The sequence below is a fragment of the Anomaloglossus baeobatrachus genome, chromosome 12, assembly GCF_048569485.1.
Source record: "Anomaloglossus baeobatrachus isolate aAnoBae1 chromosome 12, aAnoBae1.hap1, whole genome shotgun sequence".
Lineage (NCBI taxonomy): Eukaryota > Metazoa > Chordata > Amphibia > Anura > Aromobatidae > Anomaloglossus > Anomaloglossus baeobatrachus.
The window spans coordinates 45,339,051-45,361,396 of record NC_134364.1 but is presented as its reverse complement, the minus strand read 5'-3'; the positions used below and the strand labels follow the sequence as shown (position 1 = coordinate 45,361,396).

Genomic DNA, 22,346 nt, shown 5'->3' with positions numbered 1-22,346 from the left:
ATTTCAGAGTATCTACATAATTGTTACAGCAGGAATCCCTCATGTCTGTGTGTGCTGTGTGAGTCATCATAGGAGCTAGCCTCCACATACTAGATCAGAGACAACTGAAAATTAGATATACAGTTTATAAAGAGGAAAACTAAAAAAAAATGCAAGACATGAGTCATATAATATAACAGTGTTTCTGGACATCTCACGTAAACATATCTTATTCTGAAGAGTTATCTAAAGTAACAGGAGGACTTAATGGTGCACACAATATAAGGTTATTATGATCTTACCTGTTTCTATGGATGGTGGCGTAAGCGACTCTGGACTGTCGTCCTCTGGTTCAGACACCATAACTGTTGGGACTATATCAGAACTTGGTTTTAACCCTACGTCAGACAGATCCTCACAGCTCTCATTAAAGTCATTATCAATAGAAGATTCAGTAAGCGTGATTTTTACTGGAGACGTTTTAGTATTTCTGGTTCCCGTGTCACTATACAGTCCCATACTGTTACCAGGTTCCTCCATGTAAGGTGCAAACGACAGATCTTCACTTGCTTTGTCGCTATGTTGGTCTTTTTGAAAAGTTTTTGTAGCAGCCTCGTAAGAGTAATCATATCCCATAGGGCTGGGCTTTTTCTCATCACCCTCTGGAGAACGCTTTGGGTTGCTCTCTGGGGACCTGCTGATGTCAATATACTTGTAAGCTTCTAATTTATCATCTTCCATGGGATCAGACAATGTTTTGATCACATCTTTGCTTTCAGCTGGTGTCATCCCAATACCTGAATCTGAACTAAACAACCCTCGAGACTGGAAGGCCGGCATTTCTTGTGGAGACCGAGAACCAGGGCTTAGTTGCTCCTCGTCGTCTAAGCTCGTGCTAACATCTCCCCTTTTAAGAATCCCAGTAAAGTAGTTGGAGTCCGGCTGAGACACATAATGCTCATCTGACGTCAGAGATGTATAGAACGCTCCTTCTTCATCCATGGGTAACTTCTTGCTGCTTATGTAATCTAAAAACACAAGATGAAAAGTTAAAAAAGTTTTAAAATATATTAAACGTTTAGGTGAAGGTTACGTTTTATTACGCTCACACATTATTTTCTTAGGTTATACAAAAAGTTGTTTAAAAAAGGAATCTGTATCTGAGTGCCGGATTCCTTTTTGGAATATATTTTAAGAGTTGGGACCCTATCCATGCACGTAAATAGTGGCGGAGTGCCGAACTTCCTCTACTGTATACAAAAAGTTACATCATATTTTCTTTTTTCTTTAGTTTTGCGTTTCTGTTCATATCACTCTGACTTCTACATATTCAGGTAGTAATGTCACGAGTGAGACACGGCCTGATGTGATATCGGGGGGATCTGAATGTCACAGCGCATTCTGAATCACAGATCTGCCTTAGTGTCCGCTTGCCATTTACCCTGAGTTGCCACATATTTAATTCCATTCGGTACTAAAGGGGTTAAGGTTCACTTGAATCCTGCAGTGATCTATCAGGTAGTTATAATATCAGCTGAAGCCACTCCCTTCTGCTATAAATATCCGCTCCTCACTCCTTTCTATGTCGGCTATAGCTCATACCTATGCTGTTCACTTGTGATGAACCTGTCTCTGGAGAAAGTGGAGATGTTGCTTCAGTTGCAGCTGAGAGGTTCCTGCTGTAGTTTTATTTGCTGTGTTTTTCTACCCTGTTTGTCTTTGCTACCTATTGTTATCTTATGTCAATAGCAAGACTAGTATCTGACTTGTCTGCACTAGTCAGGGTGAAGTTCAGGGCCAGTGAGGGCCTAGGGACGTGATCGGCGCATGGGGAAAGGACCCATCTAGGGACGTTAGAGTGTTGGGATTAACATCACGGGAGTGTTAGCAAGTACCCCACTCCCCCCTTCCTCGCACCAGTGCCTACCATTGTATTGTGTATCCAGTGTTGCCTGTGTATTTCGGTGTTCGTTGGGATTTACCTTAGACCTGGCGGAGCCCCGGTAGTCACTGCATGACAAGTAATGTCTCCTCAGCCCTTTATTTTTTTTTTCTCTACTGCCACCAAGATGGTTTTTCTCAGTTACTGCAGTATCTGTGAGAGTTTAATCGTTTAGCGGTGGCCAGTCCCTTAGGCAAGAAGCTCAGAAGTTACAAGCTCTTTGTTAGAGAGTGTGTAAGGGCTCCTCTTGGCCAGATTCAGTGCTGCTATGCTTCTCCTTGCAGCATTCAAGAGCTCACAATTCAGGCCAGTGGTGTAACAAAGCCACTGGTCTAAATTGTTAATCAATCAAGAGTGTGCCACCACCAACGCAGTCAGGCGACCTTTGAGCCTTTTTTTCCTGGTCACCAGCCTCTTCTAATGAATCTCGACAGCAGAGTAGTAAAAAACCTGCACGCAAAGTATGTAATTAAGGTATATGTTGAAGGGGCGTATTGTTATAAACCTGCACTTTAAAGAAACACTTCGGTGATGGTTTTCCATTTATTATGCACCTTGATTGCCAAAAATGTTGAAATAATTTAATCTTACGTGTAAATTTCATTTCTCAGGTGTGATGGGTTGCATTGATCAAACAATGGCCTACAGTAAGCTCTTGCTGGCTGTTTTGTAGTAACGGGGTCACCATCTCTGGTCGTGATTCACTTCCTACAAGAGTGCGTCACTTACGGCAAATCAGGTATCCATGCTAAAAAGCTCCATCCTCTGTAGTTTTTAATAGGGACCCAATAGGGTGTCACAGAGAGGTTTTTACAAACTTCAGCGACTGTCATGGTGGCGTCGGGATCTGTTCACACTACAGACTCTGACACTCCGCCTGATAACTTCTCTGAGGTCTGTAATCAGCACAGACTGACTCGGTCATCGACCAAAAGATTGGTAGCTCATAGGCAGGCTTGCAAGAGTTAATCACTGCTAGTCTGCTTGTTAGTCATCTTAGATCACATGTTGTGGGGGAGCTAATCACATCTTTTTTCCTCCTATATATGCTGTCTGGACACTTCCATTAGTGTCAGCTGTAGTTTATCTTAGCTGGTCTGGGGAGATGTTATGATCCAGACTAACTGGTGGTTGTAGTACTTGTTGTATGCAGTTGTGGCGTTAACCATTGTTGTCTCTTTGTTGCTACCTTCCTGCTCTTGCTTTTCTCTTGAGTTTGGTTTTCCCCTGTCTGTCTTTATCTGTGTTTCCATCTCTCCTGCCCTTCCCTTACCTGGTGGGAAGGGAGAATCAGATCAGTTCTGGTCAGGAGAATAGCCAGGCACAGGACTCAGGCATCTCCACCATTAGGGGTAACCCTGAGGTTAGAGATAGCCTAAGGATCCCTAGCATGAGTAACAGCAGAGTACCCCCTATCCCTTGCTTTCCTACAGTCACATCGTGACAGAGGGATCTTGAAAATAGCTTTGTGTTTTTCTTCAAATAATTTGGTGACATTTGCCTTTTTAGGCTGTGACACGTTGAGATCACATCGCAGCCAAAATAGCGTCTGTTTAGATGAGTGTATTTTTGTCAGTGTGTAACACACAAGCAATTTTTAATATGGACTGATGGTCTGTGTGAAGAAAAAAATTCAGAATGCCCCATCATGGGGGAAACTAAGTGCATAAAATGGTAGGTAGGTCGTGCTATTTCATGCTGCTGGTCTGAGCTGTCAATCATCAGGAGCGCACCTCTCTCCCAACAAATAGGGAGCGGAAGGCAGAACATGGAACAAATGATTTAAAGGGGTTTTCCACTACTAGACAACCCCTGATTAATCACTCTAAGGCCCCATAGAAAATAAAACAATCTATACTCCACTTCAGCAGCGGTGCCGTTCCAGACATGTCAACAGTGCTAGTTTGGCAAGACACTTGACATTGTTGTGTCACATGACTGTGGCAGATAATCAGCAATCACTAATCGCTCTTATAGAATACTAGAAGGTGGCCCGATTCTACGCATCGGGTATTCTAGAATTTACGTATTGTGTAGTTCATGTATGATTTTTGTTATATATATATATATATATATATATATATATATATATATAGATGTTGTTGTGTGTAGTTACCAAGTGTTTGTGTAGGGGCTGTACATGTTCTGGGTGTTGTCTGGGTGTGACGGGGGGTGAGAGCGGTGTTGTATGTGTGTTGCGTGTGTTGCGTTGTTTGTGGAGCGCTGTGTGTCTGTAGCGTTGTGTGTGTGTTGCGCAGTTTGTGTGTGTGTGGTGTGTTTTGGGGGGAGGTATGTTTTGTGCAATGTGTGTGTTGTGCGGTATGTGCGTATATTTGTGTGTGCCGCGGTGTTTGTGTGTTGGGTGTTGTGTGTGTGCAGCGTTGTCTGTGTGTGTGGGTGTCTCTGTAGGGCAGTTGTTTGTGGTTCCCAGTGTGTGTGTGTGTGGTGTGTGGTGTGTTGTGCAGTGCGCGCGCGTGTGTGTGTGTGTGTGTGTGTTGGGGGGAGGTGCGCACTCCCAAACGTGCTCCATCCCCCATGCAGCGCACTCCCCATCGTGCTCCATCCCCCATGCAGCGCACTCCCCATCATGCTCCATCCCCTATGCTGCGCACCCCCCATCGTGCTCCATCTCCCATGCTGCGCACTCCCAAACGTGCTCCATCCGCCATGCTGCGCACTCCCAAACGTGCTCCATCCGCCATGCTGCGCCACCCAAACGTGTTCCATCCGCCATACTCCGCACTCCCCATCGTGCTCCATCCCCGATGCTGCGCACCCCCCCCATCATGCTCCATCCCCGATGCTGCGCACCCCCCATCGTGCTCCATCCCCCATGCTGCACCAGCATCAGCCTCTCTGCCCCCAGCATCAGCTTCTCTGCCCCCAGCATCAGCCTCTCTCCTCCCAGCATCAGCCTCTCTCCTCCCAGCATCAGCCTCTCTCATCCTAGCATCAGCCTCTCTCCTCCCAGCATCAGCCTCTCCCTCTCTGTCCCCAGCATCAGCCTCTCTCCTCCCAGCCTTCCCCAGCATCAGCCTCTCTCCTCCCAGCCTCCCTCCTCCCACCCTCCCCCAGCATCAGCCTCCCTCTCCCAGCCTCCCCCAGCATCAGCCTCCCCCAGCATCAGCCTCTCTTCTCTCAGCCTACCTCTCCCAGCCTCCCTCCTCCCAGCCTCCCTCAGCATCAGCCTCCCTCTCCCAGCCTCCCCAAGCATCAGCCTCCACCAGCATCAGCCTCTCTCCTTCCAGCCTCCCCCAGCATCAGCCTCCGCCAGCATCAGCCTCTCTCCTTCCAGCCTCCTCCAGCATCAGCCTCCCTCTCCCAGCCTTCCCTAGGATCAGCCTCTCTCCTCCCAGCCTCCATCCTCCCAGCCTTCCCCAGCATCAGCTTTCCCCTCCCAGCCTCCCTCAGCATCAGCCTTCCCCAGCATCAGCCTCTCTCCTCCCAGCCTCAGCCTCTCTCCTTCCAGCCTCCCCCAGCATCAGCCTCTCTCCTTCCAGCCTCCCTCAGCATCAGCCTCCCCTTCCCAGCCTTCCCCAGGATCAGCCTCTCTCCTCCCAGCCTCCTTCCTCCCAGCCTCCCCCTCCCAGCCTCCCTCAGCATCAGCCTTCCGCTCCCAGTCTCCCCCAGCATCAGCCTCCCCAAGCATCAGCCTCCACCAGCATCAGCCTCTCTCCTTCCAGCCTCCCCCAGCATCAGCCTCTCTCCTTCCAGCCTCCCTCAGCATCAGCCTCCCGTTCCCAGCCTTCCCCAGGATCAGCCTCTCTCCTCCCAGCCTCCTTCCTCCCAGCCTCCCCCTCCCAGCCTCCCTCAGCATCAGCCTTCCCCTCCCAGTCTCCCCCAGCATCAGCCTCCCCAAGCATCAGCCTCCACCAGCATCAGCCTCTCTCCTTCCAGCCTCCCCAAGCATCAGCCTCCACCAGCATCAGCCTCCCTCGTCCCAGCCTCCCCCAGCATCAGCCTCCCCCTCCCAGCCTCCCCCAGCATCAGCCTCTCTCCTCCCAGCATCAGCCTCTCTCATCCCAGCATCAGCCTCTCTCCTCCCAGCATCAGCCTCTCCTCTCTGTCCCCAGCATCAGCCTCTCTCCTCCCAGCCTTCCCCAGCATCAGCCTCTCTCCTCCCAGCCTCCCCCAGCATCAGCCTCCCCCAGCATCAGCCTCTCTTCTTCCAGCCTCCCCCAGCATCAGCCTCTCTCCTTCCAGCCTCCCCCAGCATCAGCCTCCCCCAGCATCAGCCTCTCTTCTTCCAGCCTCCCCCAGCATCAGCCTCTCTCCTTCCAGCCTCCCCCAGCATCAGCCTCCCTCTCCCAGCCTTCCCCAGGATCAGCCTCTCTCCTCCCAGCCTTCCCCAGCATCAGCTTTCCCCTCCCAGCCTCCCTCAGCATCAGCCTTCCCCAGCATCAGCCTCTCTCTTCCCAGCCTCAGCCTCTCTCCTTTCAGCCTCCCCCAGCATAAGCCTCTCTCCTTCCAGCCTCCCTCAGCATCAGCCTCCCCTTCCCAGCCTTCCCCAGGATCAGCCTCTCTCCTCCCAGCCTCCTTCCTCCCAGCCTCCCCCTCCCAGCCTCCTTCAGCATCAGCCTTCCCCTCCCAGTCTCCCCCAGCATCAGCCTCCCCCTCCCAGCCTTCCCCATGATCAGCCTCTCTGCTCCCAGCCTCCTCCAGCACGCCGTGCTCCTCTGCCGACACTCACACACCCGATCGCATCCACTCACACACACCCGATCGCATCCACTCACACACACCCGATCGCATCCACTCACACACACCCGATCGCATCCACTCACACACACCCGATCGCATCCACTCACACACACAGACACTGACGATATCGCACATACGCGCTCACACTCACAACATCCGGAGATACCACATGCCTCTGGCCATGTGATCCTCCGTCAGGTCCTGGAAGGTCACAACAGCACAGTATCGAGGCCGAGAAGCAAGCGATATCACCGGATGCTGTGAGTGTGTGGATGCGATGTGAGGTGTGTGTGAGGTGTGTGTGAGGTGTGTGTGAGGTGTGTGTGAGAGTGAGTGTGATCTGATGTGTGTGTATGTTTGTGTGTGTGCTGTTATGTGTGTGCGTGTGGATCTTCCGCCGCAGCAGGACCTTGATGCGCTTGTAACCATGCGAGCATGGTTACCAACGTATCCACACCACTCCCGTGCGAGCGGGGGCCGGGGGGGTGAGGGGGGAGTACAGTACTCACCTCCGTGACAGCCGTGTCAGTTCGGGGAATGCGCGGGGGGAGGGAGGGGGCGGGGCCAGAGCTAGCGTGCATTGCGTGAGGGGGGCGGGGCGTGGCGTGGCCGAATTGCCAATGCCTGCAGGGTGCCGGGGCGAGAGGCCAATCTGTGGGGGGGGCGGAGCCTGGGCGAGCGGCTGGCCAATCCGTGTGGGGGCGCAGCCTGGGCGAGCGGCCAATCCGTGTGGGGGGGCGGGGCCATGGCGAGCCCAGCGGCCAATCAGCTTTGTGTCACCGTAAGGACACAATTTTGGAGCATGACAGACAGACAGATAGACAGACAGAATAAGGCAATTATATATATAGATTGATAAACCCCAGCTGCGCAGCAGCAGCTGACTGGCTGCAGCGGTCACAAAACAGCAATCAGTAGCTGCTGATAGGTTGCAGGTTCCTTACACTATTATATAAGGATTTTGTTGTTTCAAAACAGCATTTCTTTCCTAAAAGAGAAAACAAATCTGCTCGCAGGTCCGGTGAATATAATTGCAGCGATATTTTCTGATAATCACCGCTGCAATAACAGCAGAAGTCATCTTCAATAAACCCCAATGCGGAAACAGATATAAACATGTATTATTAGGTTTCCAGCCACTTATTACGTGTCAGTGTGTGTGCTGGATGAAATATTAACCCCTTATAATTGTTAACTAGTTGAACAAGAATATAACAAAAGACAGTATAGCTTGTGGTTATTGCAGGCGGCGGTAATAGAGGAGTCCAGATATATTGTGATATAAGCCTATTGTGCCGTATATGCAAATAAACTGATGATATGCCGGGAAATAGGGGACATTATGGGAGATGCTGTACGGAGGTGACCACAGATGGAACTGTTATTCTCAAATGCTTAAACAGATAGTGTCATCTTTGAATTACCTATCAACGTAAGCACAGGTGCTTACTGTAGGCCGGATCATCTGGACCCCTTTTTCCAACAATGTTGCCTGCTATCTCTGCCTCCGGAATGCACTGGCTTTACTTGAGCCACTGCTGTCTCCTCTGCAAACCTGTGCAATTGCCTATCGTCACATCTTCGGTACATGCGCAGAACAGGGAGCTGACAAATTGGTTAAAAAAAAGCTTTTCTGCACATGCGCCAAAAATATGGCTGTCACCACCTATGCAAGGTTTTAAAGAAGATGGCACTGGCCTCACTTGAGACTCTGCTGTCTCCTCTGCAAACCCGTGCAAGCGCCTATCAACCCATTCTTGATGAATGTTAAAAGAAAAGGTTTTCTGTGCATGCGCCAAGAATATGGAAGTCTCCACCTGTGTAGGGTTTCAGAGGAGACAGCACTGCCTTCACTCGAGCCACTGCTGTCTCCTTTGCACACCTATGCAAGCGCCTATCATCGCGTTCGCATGTGCAGAACAGGGAGCTGACGAATGTGTAAAAGGCTTTTCAGCTCATGAACATGCTGAGGAATGTCAAAAGAAAGGGTTTTCTGCGCATGCGCCAAGAATATGGAAGTCGCCACCTGTGTAGGGTTTCAGAGGAGACAGCACTGCCTTCACTCGAGCCACTGCTGTCTCCTTTGCACACCTATGCAAGCGCCTATCATCGCGTTCGCATGTGCAGAACAGGGAGCTGACGAATGTGTAAAAAAAGGCTTTTCAGCTCATGAATATGCTGACAAATGTCAAAAGAAAGGGTTTTATGCGCATGCACCAAGAATATGCAGTCGCCGCCTGTGCAGGTTTCAGAGGAAGCAGCACTGGCTCAAGTGAAGCCAGTGCTGCTAGGCAATCTAAACACGGGTGGTGGGACAAAGATCGCAGTTGAAATAATGGAAAGGAAGGGTGCCCCTGACAGTGCGGTTGCCCAACAAGAACAAATGTGTAAAATCTGTTTGTGCACACTTCTATTTAGCAGAGCATTTATTCCTTGCCATCATATGGCCATATTCTGAATGCAGTGGGAAAATCTGAGACAAATGACTGTTTTTCCTATTTAGGGGTTCTCCAAAATAGGATTTATAAATCGCTTTCTCTTGTAAATTCTTTGCTCTGAGCAGAGACTAAAAGGAACAAAGAATCCTGCGGATATCTCTATGTCATTACCAGGGGTGGACACAGACAGAAGAGGGCCCCTTTGCAAGAACAGTATATGGGCCCCTTGCAGGAATTAAAAGTGACCACCTTTTCAGTCTGGGCCCTGTTCAGCTGCACAGGTTGCCCCAATGGCATGTCCGCCCTTAGTCATTATCCATTAGGCTTTGTGCACACGTTGCGTATTTGCATGCAGTTACGCTGCGTTCTGCACTGCAGCGTAACTGCATGCATCCTGCGTCCCCAGCACAATCTATGAAGATTGTGCATAATCCATGCGCACATTGCGTATTAGAACGCAGCGATTTGCATGCTGCCAAATCGCTGCGTTCTAAAAAGCAACATGTCACTTATTCCGAGTGCTTTGGATGCAGCCCCCGCTCTGTCTATGGTGGGCGCTGCATCCAGAACGCATGAAATCGGCTTTTTCACTGCATTCATTACACAGTGTTTCTGCAGCGATTTGAAGCGCATGTGTGCTGTTCAAATCGCTGCAGAAAATTCTGCAGGGACAGAATGCAACGTGGGCACATAGCCTTATACAGATTAGTGTTGGGCCAAAAAAAAAACAGTATGTGCAACTATCCCTTCATAACCATATATACAGTATCTCTCTATTTTTGGATATGGTAACGGAGCACTATGATTGGGGAACTGGCAAAGGAGGAAAATGTTTTTTTCTGCTTAATTTTCCTTGAGGTTACAGCACAGTTTGCCATTCTTCTTCTGAATTGGGATTGGCAATGACTTCCACAAAGGAAAAAAAACTCCTATAAACAAAACAGGTAACTTTTCTTCTACTGATCCATTGTCATAGAAAACAACAGAATAGGGTAAAGAATAAACAGGTAAAAAAGGGAACTGCCCAAAAAAAAAGTACGGTACTAAAAAAAATGCCATGACTTTAAGTTGGGATGCATTGGACGCTCGCTTTCACCCTTCCCCGGATGAGGACGCGGGCACATCAGTTTTGCTGTAACTATCAGATTTTACAAAGCATTGTCTATTTAATTAAATTCTCTTTTTGTAATATTATATGTGTTTCTTCCCTTTAAAAGCTTGAAATTAATGAGCATTGCGAAAATTATTCTTCTACTGACGCTGCATACTCATGCATTGTATTTCTCCAATAAAGAGAATATTTAATGGACATCAGCTCATAACCTAAAATATTTAATGAATGCCCCATGGCAGTGACAAAAGAAAGACTTTTCTTATTTATTGACAGATGAGCTTCAAAATGTACTGAAAATAACTAATGTGGACCAACGAATGCAACTGAAAGTGCTAGGTATCTATCCCCTGCTGCCCCCAGTGCAATCACCTTGCCTTGGAACCTGTGCTCGGCACAGACATGAGGAGGTAGGTACAATGTATGTCTGATCAATTTGTCAGGCTCAAGACCTGTAATAACTAAGTAGAAGAATATAAGTTTATGCAGTTTGGCATTATAAGCTCACAAATTATTTGAAGTGGTTGTCCAATCGTCTTTCCACAGGAATGCACAATGACCGTTAAGAGCCATAATCCCGAATTATAACCTTTGTTATGTTCCTGTTACAAACCTGTGTCGGATCTGGTCTTTGCTTCTGTGAAGCCCCACAGGTGTTGTGTCGGTGCATTACCTTCAGGGACTCCACTCGGCTGGATCTGGTCACAGGTAGGAGATCTTCTTCTTGTCGTGACGCCACTCTCAGATTTGCGGTCAGTGGGGACCGCCACTGCAGGTTAAGGGATGCCTGGGGCTGATGGTGGGTGCAGCCAGTTGTAGTAGCCTCCTGAGAGTGAGGCAAGCCCCAGGGCCCTGTGTAGATGTGTAGAACTACAAGGCGCAGAATGACTCAACACAGGCAGGATGTCTTTCAGGGTTTTTACTCACTTCAGGTGGCAGGGTGAGTAACCCGGGCATAGCTGGGATGAACCAGGCGGGAACCAGGTGTCCTTCAGGCTGACTTGTGAGGGTGACTACTAACTCGCCTTCCTTAGCCCTTGGTGGTTTGGGGTGACCCCGACTTTGAGTCCCTATGGGGGTCACCCAGGGAAGATGCTGCAGCCTCTCTCCCCTTCGTTTGCCGTGTGCTTGTTGCCTGGGCCAGATCACTCCAGCTTCTTGCCTCCTGTGAGCTATGGGCCCTAACTGTGGCTACGTGGCTGCGGCTTTTTGTGGTGTTGTGGCGTGGGCTTTGAGAGCCCCACACCGGCAGGTTTAGCAAAAGAAAGCTGGATCTATCTCCGCTTCGGGATCTGCCGCCCGTTTGGGCCTGGTACTCCCTAGCAGTCTCCTTACTTCCCACTCTGTGCTCTCTCTCTAGCTGGAGATGGGTTTCGGGTAGCCCTCCTAGTTGACCGTTCTCCCCCGTCAGTAGCCACTGCGCGGGCGCTGTTAGACAGCAACAGCCCCACAGGTCTGCTCCTCACTGAGCCCTATGGAGTTCTGCTCTAACTGACTCACTGCCCCTCCTCTCCTGTTCTTGCCTACGCCACCTAGCAACCAGATTCTCTTACCACACCCCTTGAGAGGAGATGGAGGCTTTTGGCCCCCTCCACTATTCCAGTGAAGGTCAAGGCTTTTCCCCTCCTGGGATCCCAGGGGTCCTCTCATGGGTACATGTGTGAGAGCTGATTACTATGCGCCTGTGTACCACACCCCTGTCAGCCTTCTGGATTACCTGTATTGTACTGTCCCCAGCATGGGTGCAGTACTCAGTGGTGCCTGACCAGGTCAGGGGCGCCACATTCCCCCTTAGTTATCACCAGCACGTCCTCGGGCTGCAAGACAACATTTTAAAAAATGCATAAAACATTAAAACATGTAAAACATTTTAAAAGCACCAGGTACCATACATCACCACCCTCCACCCACAAGTCCGTTAACCCACCCAAAACCCTTTCACGTTGGCCGCGACTTCAGCCACTTCTGGCAGGATGTAGAGGCGGCTTTCCTGGGCTGGTGGTCTTCAGGGTATACCTGGCCTGGTGGATCCGCGCCTTCAGCCTCTTCTGGCAGGATGCAGAGGCGGCCTCCACAGTTGGTGCTGACCAGGTACCCTCTTTGTGGTGGAGAGCCAGGCCCCATAAACAGGCATGCTCTCTGGTCGCGGTGGTGCCCTCTGTGTAACTATTTACACTGCGAGAGTTTGTGGCTATAGCCAGTTCATAGCCTTAAGGTTTATTTCTCACAATAGTTTTTGTGGGCACATTCTTGAACTTTAAAGCGTTGCAAAACAAACTTTCCAAACTGGTCAAAACTTGCTGTACTTTACTTGAACTTAGGCAGATTCCTCTTCACCAGGGCTTGGGCCTGTAGGGCTGCGGCACCTGTTGCTTTCTTGACCTTTTTCTTCATCTGTAGTTGTCTCTTCAGTAGGTTCTTTGTCTTTTCTTTCCTTATGGCTGTCTTTCCTTTCTTCTTTGGGACATGGCACTACATCTAGCGCATACCACCCTCTTTCTCCTTGGTGCATGGTGAACTGTACGGAGTCTCCCATTTTTAAGTTTCTGCCAGGGTGTCCTCTGGGCAAGTGGGCTCTCACATCCCTCCTATTAACGAAAATGCCCTCTTTCATACCAGGTGCAACTATGAAACCATATCCACTCTTCAAGCTGAAATCTTCCACAACTCCTCTGCAAAGGGGTCCTCTGGCCTGGGCTTTGGCTCTTCTCAGGAACCTTTTCTCCTGTAGATCTCTGGCCGTGACTTCTCTCTGCTCTGGGGATGGCGGTGCAGGGGACAGCGTTGTTCTGTTGCGACGCCTTGTCCTGCGGCCTGAACTCTGCGTGGTACAGCTTGCAAGCTCCCAGGTGAGACTTTTAGGCAGATCTTCGTCAGCGGACGGTGTCAGGTCTTCCTCATCCCAACGGGAATAGGGCAACATCTCCGGCTCTGAGTATAGATCCACTGCTGGTGGCTCCAGAGTCAGCTCCTCAGCTTCCTGGCCTCCTCTCCCCCTTAGTTCTTCTTGGCACTCCTTTGGTGGCAGTGCTGGGGATGAGCTTTCTTCAGCAGGCTCAGGCAGGGGACTCTTTGGCGTGGTTGCTGCAGGGATTGCTGGAATCCTCTTGGGGGTGTGCGGAGGGAGCATGTACCGGTCCACCAACCATTGTGGAAACTTGGCCTCCATGTCAGCCTTCAGCCGCCAGTATTCGGGGTCCTCCCCCAGCGTGGGCTTTCCAGCAGGGACCTCTTTGACTGGGGAGCGGTGTCTGCTCTGGCCTTGCAGGCCGGGGTAAATGGTGATGCAATCTCTTTGCGGGCCGCGCCCTGTATGGCGGCGGCCTGGTCTTGGCGGGCCGCGCCCTGTTTGGCGGCGGCCTGGTCTTGGCGGGCCGCGCCCGGCATGGCGGCGGCCTGGTCTTGGCGGGCCGCGCCCTGTTTGGCGGCGGCCTGGTCTTGGCGGGCCGCGCCCTGTATGGCGGCGGCCTGGTCTTGGCGGGCCGCGCCCTGTATGGCGGCGGCCTGGATCGGCGTCGCAGCTGCGATGGGATCTGTGCAGGCTGGGCTGGGCGTCGCTGCAGGGACCGGGTCTTGGTGGGCCGAGCAGGGCATCGCTGCGGCGGCCGGGGCTTGGCGGGCCGAGCAGGGCATCGCTGCGGCGGCCGTGGCTTGGCGGGCCGAGCAGGGCATCGCTGCGGCGGCCGGGGCTTGGCGGGCCGAGCAGGGCATCGCTGCGGCGGCCTGGGCTTGGCGGGCCGCACCTGGCATGGCTGCGGCCTGGCTCAGCGTCGCCGCGCCGGGCGCCTCTTCTGGGACCGCGGTCGTAGCAGCAGGAGTCGGAGCACTTGCGCTGGCCGGGGCAACTCTGGACTCACCCATCGGTGGCACCATCGGGATCTGAGTCGTCGCCGCTCGATCTGGCAGGCGTCGCGCGGCTCCCTCCTCGTAGGTCCGAACCGCCGCAGCCATCTCCAGAAGTTCCATGCGTTCTTCTCGGATCTGCTCCACGACCCGGGTCTCCAGTCGGTCGCAGAACTGGGCCAGCTCCCGATACCACCAGGCAGCGGAGCCCGGTTCTGGATTTCTGCGGTCAGACGCCATTTCTTCTGCGCCCTCTTCTGCACGACTCTCCAGCTGTGGACTCGCCGTTGCCTCTAGTAGCAAGCTGTTCAGTTTCCGCTCTGCCTCTTTCAGCAGCTCCTCTCCCAGCAGCAGGCTTCTGGCTCCCTTTCTGTCCCGACGTCTCTGGACGCTTCCACTCTCATAGCTGGCAAGGTCAGAACTCTGCAGGGGATCTCTGGGTAGCCACACCTCTTCGTGGGCGGTAACTTCTCCCAGCGCGGGCTGCTGTTGTTTTTCAGCGCGCTTTTCATGGTGGCAATATGGCGGCGCTTCCAATTTTTCAAGCGGACCGCCCAGGCACATGGTCACCTGTCTGAACAGGTCTAGTCCTTATCCTGTTCGTGACGCCAGATGTGAAGCCCCACAGGTGTTGTGTCGGTGCATTACCTTCAGGGACTCCACTCGGCTGGATCTGGTCACAGGTAGGAGATCTTCTTCTTGTCGTGACGCCACTCTCAGATTTGCGGTCAGTGGGGACCGCCACTGCAGGTTAAGGGATGCCTGGGGCTGATGGTGGGTGCAGCCAGTTGTAGTAGCCTCCTGAGAGTGAGGCAAGCCCCAGGGCCCTGTGTAGATGTGTAGAACTACAAGGCGCAGAATGACTCAACACAGGCAGGATGTCTTTCAGGGTTTTTACTCACTTCAGGTGGCAGGGTGAGTAACCCGGGCATAGCTGGGATGAACCAGGCGGGAACCAGGTGTCCTTCAGGCTGACTTGTGAGGGTGACTACTAACTCGCCTTCCTTAGCCCTTGGTGGTTTGGGGTGACCCCGACTTTGAGTCCCTATGGGGGTCACCCAGGGAAGATGCTGCAGCCTCTCTCCCCTTCGTTTGCCGTGTGCTTGTTGCCTGGGCCAGATCACTCCAGCTTCTTGCCTCCTGTGAGCTATGGGCCCTAACTGTGGCTACGTGGCTGCGGCTTTTTGTGGTGTTGTGGCGTGGGCTTTGAGAGCCCCACACCGGCAGGTTTAGCAAAAGAAAGCTGGATCTATCTCCGCTTCGGGATCTGCCGCCCGTTTGGGCCTGGTACTCCCTAGCAGTCTCCTTACTTCCCACTCTGTGCTCTCTCTCTAGCTGGAGATGGGTTTCGGGTAGCCCTCCTAGTTGACCGTTCTCCCCCGTCAGTAGCCACTGCGCGGGCGCTGTTAGACAGCAACAGCCCCACAGGTCTGCTCCTCACTGAGCCCTATGGAGTTCTGCTCTAACTGACTCACTGCCCCTCCTCTCCTGTTCTTGCCTACGCCACCTAGCAACCAGATTCTCTTACCACACCCCTTGAGAGGAGATGGAGGCTTTTGGCCCCCTCCACTATTCCAGTGAAGGTCAAGGCTTTTCCCCCTCCTGGGATCCCCAGGGGTCCTCTCATGGGTACATGTGTGAGAGCTGATTACTATGCGCCTGTGTACCACACCCCTGTCAGCCTTCTGGATTACCTGTATTGTACTGTCCCCAGCATGGGTGCAGTACTCAGTGGTGCCTGACCAGGTCAGGGGCGCCACACTTCCCTTACTCCGGTCCGCAAAACTCTGTTATACTGCATGTCGAGCTTTGCAAATGGCCCGGCGTACTCCTATGTGATCACCTGTGAGGGCCTATATAGGGCTAACACGACACACCTGTGTCTTGGCATTAAGATTTTAGCGTTCCTGAGTCCTGTCTGCCTTCGGGTCCCAGGACTTTTGCTACCCATCTGCTGTCTCCGGACCTGTCCTGTCTGCCTCCAGCTTCCAGTGACTTTGCTACCTGTGTGCTGTCTGCATTTGGGTCCCAGGACCTTTGCTACCTGTCTGCTGTCTTCACGACATCTCCTGTCTACCTCCAGCTTCCAGAACCTCTGCTACCTGTGTGTGGTCTCCAGTTCGTCTTCTGTCTGCATTTGACTCCCAGGACCTTTGCTACCTGTCTGCTGTCTTCTGGATGTCTCCTGACTACATCCAGCTTCCAGTGCCTCTGCTACCTGTGTGCTGTCTCCAGTATGTCTAACTCTGCATCTGGCTCCCAGGACCTTTGCTACCTGTCTGCTGTCTTCAGGACGTCTCCTGTCTGCCTCCGGCTTCCGGTACTTCAGCTACCTGTGTGTGGTCTTCAGTACGTCTCCTATCTGCATTTGGCTCCCAGGACCTTTGTTACCCATCTCCTGTCTTCAGGACGCCTCCTGTCTGCCTCCGGCTTCCAGTACTTCGGCTACCTGTGTGTGGTCTTCAGTACGTCTCCTATCTGCATTTAGCTCCCAGGACCTTTGTTACCCATCTCCTGTCTTCAGGACGCCTCCTGTCTGCCTCCGACTTCCAGTACCTCTGCTACCTGTGTGCGGTCTCCAGTACGTCTCCTGTCTGCATTTGTCTCTCAGGACCTTTGTTACCCGTCTGCTGCCTTCAGGACGTCTCCTGTCTGCTTCCGACTTCCAGTAACTCTGCTACCTGTGTGTAGTCTCCAGTACGTCTGCTGTCTGCATTTGGCTCTTAGGACTTTTGCTACCCATCTGCTGTCTCCAGGACATCTGCCTACAGCTTCCAGTACCTCTGCTACCTATCTGCCTGCAGCTTCTAGTACCTCTGTTACATGTTTATGGTCTCCATGACCTCTGCTAGCTGTCTGTGGTCTCCTGGACATCTCTTGTTCGCCTGCAGCTACTAGTACCTCTGCTATCTGTCTCTCGTGTGCTTCACCTGCCTGCTCCACCGATGCCTGTGGCTCAAGTACACACCCGGACCTTGGGCTTGGAGGATCCAATGCAACAGGAGAGCCTAACGAGTTTCCTCTGCAAGCTATTCCATGCAAAAAAAAATTATGCCAAGATGGTTCATGCGTTGATTGAGATTTCATCTCAATGATGTCTCTAAGAGATGTTATTGAGCCAAGATCTGAATCTGCACGTGCGCCGCCACTGATGCCATTTTATTAAATACTAGCCTGAAAATCAATCTGCGCTTGATGGCCTGTGGCAAGGATGGCGGCAACACAAAATTTCAAATAGGAGGCAGATCACAGAAAAAGCAGTAACCTGTCATTCAAACAACAGGGGCAGGCGGAGGGGCCGGGACACAAATAAAAGATCGATGCACAATCCCAGTACTGTGCACCTGAATATCATTGCCCCAAAACTTCAAATATGGATTAAAGAAGAAATGAAAAGCGGATTTCGTCAATAAGTGTATTGATTTAATCTATGTAACAGCGCCTTTATGGCCATGCCTTTGCTTTAACTTGTAAAGTCATGCTGACAGGTTCTCTTTAAATCTTGAAAGTTTACTGGAAGTTGATTGTTATGACCGGGGTTATATTAGATATTGGTAAGTACACTATATAGCCAAATCTGGCAAATCAGTGCCCTATAGCTTGAAAATAATGGAAGATATGTCTGGATGTACAAAAAGTCTTGTTTGCAAGATAATAATATTTATTCATCTATATAGCGCTATTAATTCCACAGCGCTTTCTATACTTTGGAAACACTGTCCCCATTGGGGCTCACAATCTACATTCCCTATCAGGATGTCTTTGGAGTGTGGGAGGAAACCGGAGAACCTGCAGGAAACCCACACGAACACGGGGAGAACATACAAACTCCTTGCAGATGGTGTCCTTAGTGGGAAATGAACCCAGGACCCCAGCACTGCAAGACTGCTGTGCTAACCACTGAGCCACTGATAATCCAGTGCTATTTCCATGATAAATACAAAATTTATCATCAAGGGTCTTGTTGCTTTTTATTACAGTGCTACATGAAGCTGTATTTCTGAAGGGTTTGGTATTCATTTGTGAAGTAATGTAAATTCATGCTGAATTTTATGCATGGAATAGGAATTGCCAAGAATTACAGGATTTGGAGCTGCATAAAATTATAATACTTGTATCATGATGTAACTTATAGGTGAGAATATCCCTATTAAACAGTTTTGCATGAGGTGTTTATAGATCCACTGTACAGCCCCCACATAGCCTCCTATATACATTTCTGAGCCCACATATAGCTCCCTATATACACTATGACCCCCACATAGCCTCCTATATACATTTCTGAGCCCCCCTATATACAGTATGAGCCCCCACATAGCCTTCTAAATACAGTATGAGCTCCCACATAGCCTGCGAAATAGAGTATTAGCCCCCACATAGCCTGCTATACACATTTCTGAGCCCCCAAATAGCCTCCTATATACACATTTCTGAGCCCCCGCACAGCCTCCTAAATACAGTATGAGCCCCCACATAGCCTTCTATATACAGTATGAGACCCCATATAGCTTCCTATATATACATTTCTGAGCCGCCACAGACTCCTATATACAGTAAGAACCCCTATATAACCTCTTAAATACAGTATGATCCCCCACATAGCCTGCTATATACAGTATGAGACCCGATATAGCCTCCTATATACACATTTCTGAGCTCCCGTATAGCCTCCTATATACAGTATGAGCCCCCATATAGCCTCCTATATACAGTATGAGCCCCACCTGGCCTCCTATATACACATTTTTGAGCCCCAACATTGCCTTATACATATATGTTAACATCCCATACATATGGAAAAAAAAAACAGCACATACTCACCTCACTCCCATTTCCCCGGTGCTCTGCTCCGGCCTCTGGTGCACTGATGCGCCGCACAGCACACGCAATGATGTGACATCATCGCGTGTGCTGTACTTCACACTGATTGGTGGAAGATGGAGCCTGCTCCTGCAGCAATGTCTTCACCGCAGCAACAGTGGAAGACGGGCAACGGTGGGGGGCACAGTGTGGCCCGCGGTCCACTATTTTCAGCTCTTTGGCTGTCTCGGTCCATGGGAAAGACAGAGACAACCAGAGAGCCAAATGTGGCTCGCGGGTTGCGCTTTACCAGGCCCTGAATTATTATTTGCGTTTTTAAGGACTTTTAAAAAAATCCTTTAAATTCTTCAGAAAAGAGCAAGAGAGTTCATGAATTTTGTGCAAAATCAAAGATACTCCTTTTTTTGTCTTTTACCTTTTTTCACCTGTCTCAGAGGTGGCATAATCTTTTAAAATAATGCTCGAGTCTTTGGGGTACTTTGCACACTGCCATATCGCAGGTGCGATGTCGATGGGGTCAAATCGAAAGTGACGCACATCCGGAGTCGCTGTCGACATCGCAGTGTGTAAATCGTTTTTGATACGATTAACGAGCGCAAAAGCGTCGAAATCGTATCATCAGTGTGGTGTCGGTCATTTCCATAATGTCGCGGCAGCGACAGGTAAATGTTGTTCCTCGTTCCTGCAGCAGCACACATCGCTGTGTATGAAGCCGCAGGAGCGAGGAACATCTCCTTACCTTCGTCCCGCAGCTCACGCCGGCTATGCGGAAGGAAGGAGGTGGGCGGGGTGTTTACGTCCCGCTCATCTGCGCCCCTCCGCTTCTATTGGCCGCCTGCCGTGTGACGTCGCTGTGACGCCGCACGACCCGCCCCCTTAGGAAGGAGGCGGGTCGCCGGCCAGAATGACGTCGCAGGGCAGGTAAGTGCATGTAAAGCTGCCGTAGCGATAATGTTCGCTACGGCTGCTATCACAAGATATCGCAGCTGCGACGGGGGCGGGGACTATCGCGCTCGGCATCGCTACCATTGGTTTGCGATGTCGTAGTGTGCAAAGTACCCTTTCAAGTGCACAAAGATAAAATGAGACAGATTTTGCGCTCCACTAGGATGCCAAAGCACAATTTCGCAAAATTTTTGCAATATTTTGAAACGTCACAAATAAAGTATTGGACTGTAAAACTGGATAAGGAAAACCATTCCCTACCTCTCTCCCCCGAAAAAAAACAAAACAGAACCAAGTAAAGTTAACTTAAATAAGGCTCAAATAAACAAAAAGATGACTTTTAGAACCATTTTTATCTCCATGAATCGGGGTCATTATATTCACTTGACAGCTGAATTGTGTTACCTAGTATGTGTGGCCAACATACACCAAATATGAAAACTGCAATGGTGAGATAGCTTACATGCCAGAAATCAGTGGCGCCCACACCCCTCTGGCAACAACGGGATCTATTGGCTTGGTCATGGTGTCCAACAATTTACAGGGCAAAATAGCTGATTCTGTAGTATTTTATTACGTATTTTTGGGCATATGTCGGACAGAGACACCCAAACAGATGTGAACAGAGCCCTATTATATTTAATTATAGTATTTGTAAACAAACACAACATAATCCTGTAACAATATGAGTCCTCCAATATTGGCACACAGGTATGAGAAGGACACACCACAATTGAGAGCTCGTCCACATTACAACCATTGCACTTAATTTCGGATTTTCCTAAGACGGGTCCCACAGCTATTTGTCACATTCCTATAATCTTGCCAGATGGTGTGACTATAATGAGGCAACCTGAGGCAATTAGATTTACTGTTGGCAAAATAATGGAAATCCATTACTAAAATGCTAATTCCGAAAATGCAAAACGTTTTAGTGGAGAGCTGGTGTCTGGATAGACTTAAAGGGAGTTTGTTTCCTCCAAAATGAATTTTAAACTAACTTTACAGCGTCACTGACAGCACATTCTCTCTTCAAGGAGGAAGTAGCCAAAACTCTAGCGCCACCTATCGGAAGTAACAATCCTAAAAGTCAAAAGTGACCCTTTAACGAGCCTTGTCATATGACTTAGGATTTATGCCAGATCAAAATCTCAATTTACAGACACAATGTTTCGGGATGATTGCCCCTCATCAGTGCAAAGTATGAGATCTAATCTGGCTGTATGAGAAGCTAAGACGGGGTCTGAGGGGAAAACTTTTCTCTTTGAGGGCACACACACAGAGGGTGTGCGCGTTCTACTCCCAGGCTTCTTTGTGCGGACATACCGTACACTTCCTGATGTATCAGTGTAGCGAGTGGCATTTGTGGCGAGGAGCCTGGGAGGGGAATGCTCCCCACTGTCTACTGTGTGCACCCCTGAAATGACACTGCATGCTTTGGCCTAATCGGTGTCAGTGCGCATGTGTACTGTCACGAGTGTGTCACGGGTTACAGACAGTCATGTGGTTTCTGGTCATAGAACGTCACAGCGTTTGGCTGCACAAAATGTTCCCCGACTTTCTATTATTCCTGCTTTTAGTATTAATTGTATTAGGTCGTTTTCCTGCTGGGTTTTCATCTCTTCCCCTTTAGGACCCAGCAGAGCCCTTCTTCCATCCAGCTGCTGATTATCAGTATTCACTTTGTGCTTAAAATCTCCAGTCTTCCCTGGACTGGTGCTGGTGATATTATTCAGTTCCTTCAAGCTTTGGATGCAAGCAGGTGGCTTGCACTCATCTTTAGGATTGTTACTGTTCTTTACTGTACTTCTTACTGCGTCGTCTAAAGATAAGTTGTTTATAGTTTTCCTTTGTTTGTTATTCCTGTGTGTCCTTTATGGCTTAGTGGAGTTGACAAAGAGCTTATCCCATCCACTCCCTACCTAGTGCCAAGATCAGGGTCAGGTACGTGGCTCGGCGCATAGGTGAGGAATCTGTCTAGGGTGGTGAAGGAACCCAGGACCCAGCAGTAGGTTTGGACAGGGGTCACCATCTACCCCTTCCGTAGACACAGGGTTTCCCTTCCCCTTCACCGTTCACTTGGTACTTCCCCGTACCTAGCGTGACATACACATATACGTAGCAATCAAAGTGGGAGAAGTCCCCGACATACAAAATAAGGGGGCAAAACAGTGCACTAAAGCCTTGGCTGTGCCAAGGGTTCATCGCATCCTCCTCAGTTGCATTCAAAGTAAATGTTATTTTCTCGTGTGATTTTTAGGGACTAAGGCGGGCTTTACACACTGCGACATCGCTAGCATCGTCTAGCGATGTCGAGCGCGATAGCACACGCCCCCATCGTATGAGCGATATATGGTGTTTGCTGCCGTAGCGAACATTACCGCTACGGCAGCGTCACACGCACATACCTGGTCGGCGACGTCGCTGTGACCGCCGAACAATCCCTCCTTTAAGGGGGAGGTGCGTTCGGCGTCACAGCGACGTCACCGCGACGTCACCAAATGGCCAGCCAATAGCAGCGGAGGGGCGGAGATGAGCGGGACATAACATCCCGCCCACCTCCTTC

The 22,346-nt window shown here is 50.4% G+C and overlaps 1 protein-coding gene across 1 annotated transcript in view; it reads right to left on the bottom strand.

Annotated features, from left to right (window-relative positions):
* RTN1 (reticulon 1) overlaps positions 1-22,346 on the bottom strand; it is a 293,390-nt gene that overhangs the window by 148,597 nt on the left and 122,447 nt on the right. The window contains exon 2 of the mRNA XM_075330280.1: positions 282-1,007. Coding sequence (XP_075186395.1) covers positions 282-1,007 — 726 coding nt within the window. The remainder of the gene's footprint in view (positions 1-281; positions 1,008-22,346) is intronic.